This window comes from Procambarus clarkii, chromosome 36 (assembly GCF_040958095.1).
Source record: "Procambarus clarkii isolate CNS0578487 chromosome 36, FALCON_Pclarkii_2.0, whole genome shotgun sequence".
Lineage (NCBI taxonomy): Eukaryota > Metazoa > Arthropoda > Malacostraca > Decapoda > Cambaridae > Procambarus > Procambarus clarkii.
The window spans coordinates 29,227,760-29,233,938 of NC_091185.1; the positions used below are offsets into that span (position 1 = coordinate 29,227,760).

Sequence of the window (6,179 nt, forward strand, 5' to 3'; positions counted from 1 at the left end):
TGGAGGCTGACTCCATACACAGTTTTAAATGTAGATATGATAGAGCCCAGTAGGCTCAGGAATCTGTACACCAGTTGATTGACAGTTGAGAGGCGGGACCAAAGAGCCAAAGCTCAACCCCCGCAAGCACAAATAGGTGAGTACAAATAGGTGAGTACACACACACACACACAGGCACGAGCACACACACACACACACACACACACACACACACACACACACACACACACACACACACACACACACACACACACACACACACACACACACACACACACACACACACACACACACACACACACACACACACACACACACACACACACACACACACACACACACACACACACACACACACACACACACACACACACACACACACACACACACACACACTCACACACACACACACACACAGGCACGAGCACACACACATACACAGCATCCAAGGCATCCAAAGACATCATTATTATGGAGATAATCAACACCAAAGAGCATGAGAATAATTTTAATGTGTAGAGGAAATGTGGCGGTGGCCGTGATCTATGCCCCAACACAGCTACAGAATTCCGAGACGATATCACAGAAACGTAGACAGAATCTCTTTAAATATCTTCCAAATAATGGTTTACAGCCCACAGACTGGGTAAAGATCTTGTGATAGACTTCATCCGCGAGAGAAACTGACTTGGGAAACAATGCTCCCGAAAGTGGAAAAATGGAGGCATGACGGACATAAACTTCCTGGTATGCAGGAAGAAATGTGGAGAAGAGTGGGAAGATCTCAAGGAGCAAGCCAAGACTTAGTGTTCACCTTTCGTGCCACAGTCGTTTCTTGGTATATTGTGGCAATGACGCTTCGAAAGAGGAAGAGAGGGAAAAATAGAGACTGGTACCAGGTAAAGGGAGGTAGCAGATGATCAGAAAGTACCTACAAAGAATACCATGGGGCAAGAGAACTCATGGGGGGGAGGGGAATAACACGAAACATGATATCCCACACATACAGTAAGCTCAAAGCCACTGTATGTGGCTTTGAGCCACATACACAAAGCCACAAAGGAAGAACAACTATAACTTTCAAGAGTCAAAAAAAAAAGTTGACCAATCCACACACTAGAAAATGAAGGGACGACGACGACATTTCTGTCCGTCCTGGACCATTATCAAGTCGATTGAGAACTCCCAGTCGACTTGAGAATGGTCCAGGACGGACCGAAACGTCGTCGTCCCTTCACCTTCTAGTGTGTGGTCTGGTCAACATACTTCAGCCACGTTATTGTGACTCATCGCCCAACAACAAAGAACATTAAATAAATAAATATCTCACAGAAATTAGTCACAAAAGTGTCAAGAATGACAAAAGGAATTAAGAGAAAACAGGAAGAACTCTAACATAACAATACCTAACAAAGCCAAGTACCAACCTGAGTTTCTCAAAACTACATCAACAGCAAGACGCCTGAGAAAGACTTGATGATCAGCTCCACAAGCGACAAAACAAGGCTACCCAAAAAGAAGAATGCAACATTGAGAAAGATTTGAAGATATCTTTAAGATGAAACCAGACGGTCCAAGATATCTACGATATCTAGATCACGAGAACAACGCCTCAAAATAATGACAATGACAAGACAGACGACAGACACAGCTATCTGGAGTTAGATATGACGACACCCACAGGCTTAGACGAGATCAAACAGTGGATAATAAAAGCAATATCTGTGTTCACCTCCTGTTATGGTGTTCAGTTTCTCGCTATAAAAAGAACCACCATATCATAGCCATGTTATCCAGTGGCAGTGTACAAAAGAGAAGACTCGAACCATTGTACTTCAGAACCACTGTACTTCAGAACCACTGTACTTCAGAACCACTGTACTTCAAAACCCCTGTACTTCAGAGCCCCTTTACTTCAGAGTTCCTGAACTTCAGAACCACTGTACTTCAGAACCACTGTACTTCAGAACCAGTGTACTTCAGAACCACTGTACTTCAAAACCCCTGTACTTCAGAGCCCCTTTACTTCAGAGTTCCTGAACTTCAGAACCACTGTACTTCAGAACCACTGTACTTCAGAACCACTGTACTTCAGAACCACTGTACTGCAGAACCAGTGTACTTCAGAACCACTGTACTTCAGAACTACTGTACTTCAGAACCACTGTACTTCAGAACACCTGTACTTCAGAACCCCTGTACTTCAGAGCCCCTTTACTTCAGAGTTCCTGAACTTCAGAACCACTGTACTTCAGAACCACTGTACTTCAGAACCACTGTACTTCAGAACCACTGTACTTCAGAACCACTGTACTTCAGAACTACTGTACTTCAGAACTACTGTACTTCAGAACCACTGTACTTCAGAACCCCTGTACTTCAGAACCCCTGTACTTCAGAGCCCCTTTACTTCAGAGTTCCTGTACTTCAGAACCACTGTACTTCAGAACCCCTGTACTTCAGAACCACTGTACTTCAGAACCACTGTACTTCAGAACCACTGTACTTCAGAACTACTGTACTTCAGAACTACTGTACTTCAGAACCACTGTACTTCAGAACCCCTGTACTTCAGAACCCCTGTACTTCAGAGCCCCTTTACTTCAGAGTTCCTGTACTTCAGAACCACTGTACTTCAGAACCACTGTACTTCAGAACCCCTGTACTTCAGAACCACTGTACTTCAGAACCACTACACTTCAGAACCACTACACTTCAGAACCACTGTACTTCAGAACCACTGTACTTCAGAACCACTGTACTTCAGAACCACTGTACTTCAGAACCCCTGTACTTCAGAGCCCCTATACTTCAGAACCACTGTACTTCAGAACCACTGTACTTCAGAACCACTGTACTTCAGAACCTCTGTACTTCAGAACCACTGTACTTCAGAACCACTGTACTTCAGAACCACTGTACTTCAGAACCCCTGTACTTCAGAACCACTGTTCTTCAGAACCACTGTACTTCAGAACCCATGTACTTCAGAACCACTGTACTTCAGAACCACTGTACTTCAGAACCACTGTACTTCAGAACCACTGTACTTCAGATCCCCTGTACTTCAGAACCCCTGTACTTCAGAACCACTGTACTTCAGAACCACTGTACTTCAGAACCCCTGTACTTCAGAACCCCTGTACTTCAGAACCCCTGTACTTCAGAATCCCTGTACTTCAGAACCACTGTACTTCAGAACCACTGTACTTCAGAACCACTGTACTTCAGAACCACTGTACTTCAGAACCACTGTACTTCAGAACCCCTGTACTTTAGAACCCCTGTACTTCAGAACCCCTGTACTTCAGAACCACTGTACTTCAGAACCACTGTACTTCAGAACCCCTGTACTTCAGAACCACTGTACTTCAGAACCACTGTACTTCAGAACCCCTGTACTTCAGAACCCCTGTACTTCAGAATCCCTGTACTTCAGAGCCCCTATACTTCAGAACCACTGTACTTCAGAACCCATGTACTTCAGAACCACTGTACTTCAGAACCACTGTACTTCAGAACCACTGTACTTCAAAACCACTGTACTTCAGAACCACTGTACTTCAGAACCACTGTACTTCAGAACCACTGTACTTCAGAACCACTGTACTTCAGAACCACTGTACTTCAGAACCACTGTACTTCAGAACCACTGTACTTCAGAACCACTGTGCTTCAGAACCACTGTACTTCAGAACCCATGTACTTCAGAACCCCTGTACTTCAGAACCCATGTACTTCAGAACCCATGTACTTCAGAACCACTGTACTTCAGAACCCCTGTACTTCAGAACCCATGTACTTCAGAACCACTGTACTTCAGAACCCCTGTACTTCAGAACCCATGTACTTCAGAACCACTGTACTTCAGAACCCATGTACTTCAGAACCACTGTACTTCAGAACCCCTGTACTTCAGAACCACTGTACTTCAGAACCCCTGTACTTCAGAACCACTGTACTTCAGATCCACTGTACTTCAGATCCACTGTACTTCAGAACCCCTGTACTTCAGAACCCATGTACTTCAGAACCACTGTACTTCAGAACCCCTGTACTTCAGAACCCATGTACTTCAGAACCCCTGTACTTCAGAACACTGTACTTCAGAACCACTGTACTTCAGAACCACTGTACCTCAGAGCCACTGTACTTCAGAACCCCTGTACTTCAGAACACTGTACTTCAGAACCACTGTACTTCAGAACCCCTGTACTTCAGAACACTGTACTTCAGAACCCCTGTACTTCAGAACCACTGTACCTCAGAGCCACTGTACTTCAGAACCCCTGTACTTCAGAACACTGTACTTCAGAACCACTGTACTTCAGAACCACTGTACTTCAGAACACTGTACTTCAGAACCACTGTACTTCAGAACCACTGTACTTCAGAACCCCTGTACTTCAGAACCACTGTACTTCAGAACCCCTGTACTTCAGAACCCCTGTACTTCAGAACCACTGTACTTCAGAACCCCTGTACTTCAGAACCACTGTACTTCAGAACCCCTGTACTTCAGAACCCCTGTACTTCAGAACCACTGTACTTCAGAACCCCTGTACTTCAGAACCACTGTACTTCAGAACCACTGTACTTCAGAACCCCTGTACTTCAGAACCACTGTACTTCAGAACCCCTGTACTTCAGAACCCCTGTACTTCAGAACCACTGTACTTCAGAACCACTGTACTTCAGAACCCCTGTACTTCAGAACCCCTGTACTTCAGAACCACTGTACTTCAGAACCACTGTACTTCAGAACCACTGTACTTCAGAACCCCTGTACTTCAGAACCCCTATACTTCAGAACCCCTGTACTTCAGAACCACTGTACTTCAGAACCACTGTACTTCAGAACCACTGTACTTCAGAACCACTGTACTTCAGAACCCCTGTACTTCAGAACCACTGTACTTCAGAACCACTGTACTTCAGAACCACTGTACTTCAGAACCACTGTACCTCAGAACACTGTACTTCAGAACCACTGTACTTCAGAACCACTGTACTTCAGAACCACTGTACTTCAGAACCACTGTACTTCAGAACCACTGTACTTCAGAACCACTGTACTTCAGAACCACTGTACTTCAGAACCCCTGTACTTCAGAACCCCTGTACTTCAGAACCACTGTACTTCAGAACCACTGTACTTCAGAACCACTGTACTTCAGAACCACTGTACCTCAGAACACTGTACTTCAGAACCACTGTACTTCAGAACCCCTGTACTTCAGAACCACTGTACTTCAGAACCACTGTACCTCAGAACACTGTACTTCAGAACCACTGTACTTCAGAACCACTGTACTTCAGAACCCCTGTACTTCAGAACCACTGTACTTCAGAACCACTGTACTTCAGAACCACTGTACTTCAGAACCCCTGTACTTCAGAACCACTGTACTTCAGAACCACTGTACCTCAGAGCCACCATCATTAACACTGCTTCAGAGGACACTTTAAAACGCTTAGAACCTCTTAAGTCGCATCAGAACACCATCAAGGGTTCTGGGAATGTAATTCCAGAAAGTCAACCAATTTAGGTTTTGATAAAAAGATGGCGAACAAGGTCACAGTAGATATTCTATATCTACCTTGGCAGTCTATATCTACCTTGGCAGTCTATATCTACCTTGACAGTCTATATCTACATTGACAGTCTATATCTACATTGACAGTCAATATCTACCTTGACAGTCTATATCTACCTTGACAGTCAATATCTACCTTGACAGTCTATATCTACCTTGGCAGTCTATATCTACCTTGGCAGTCTATATCTACCTTGGCAGTCTATATCTACCTTGGCAGTCTATATCTACCTTGACAGTCTATATCTACATTGACAGTCTATATCTACCTTGACAGTCTATATCTACCTTGACAGTCTATATCTACATTGACAGTCAATATCTACCTTGACAGTCTATATCTACATTGACAGTCTATATCTACCTTGACAGTCTATATCTACCTTGACAGTCTATATCTACCTTGACAGTCAATATCTACCTTGACAGTCAATATCTACCTTGACAGTCAATATCTACCTTGACAGTCAATATCTACCTTGACAGTCTATATCTACCTTGACAGTCAATATCTACCTTGACAGTCTATATCTGCCTTGACAGTCAGCAGTCAAGGTAGATATTCGACACTCAACAACTTAA

General features: G+C 44.0%; 1 protein-coding gene across 1 annotated transcript; it reads left to right on the top strand.

Moving 5' to 3' along the window:
- Window positions 1-1,786: 1,786 nt before the first annotated feature.
- LOC138371713 (uncharacterized) lies at window positions 1,787-5,446 on the top strand. The gene has a single exon (XM_069336731.1). The coding sequence runs from the start codon at window positions 1,787-1,789 to the stop codon at window positions 5,444-5,446; it is 3,660 nt and encodes a 1,219-aa protein (XP_069192832.1).
- The last annotated feature ends 733 nt before the right edge of the window (window positions 5,447-6,179 follow it).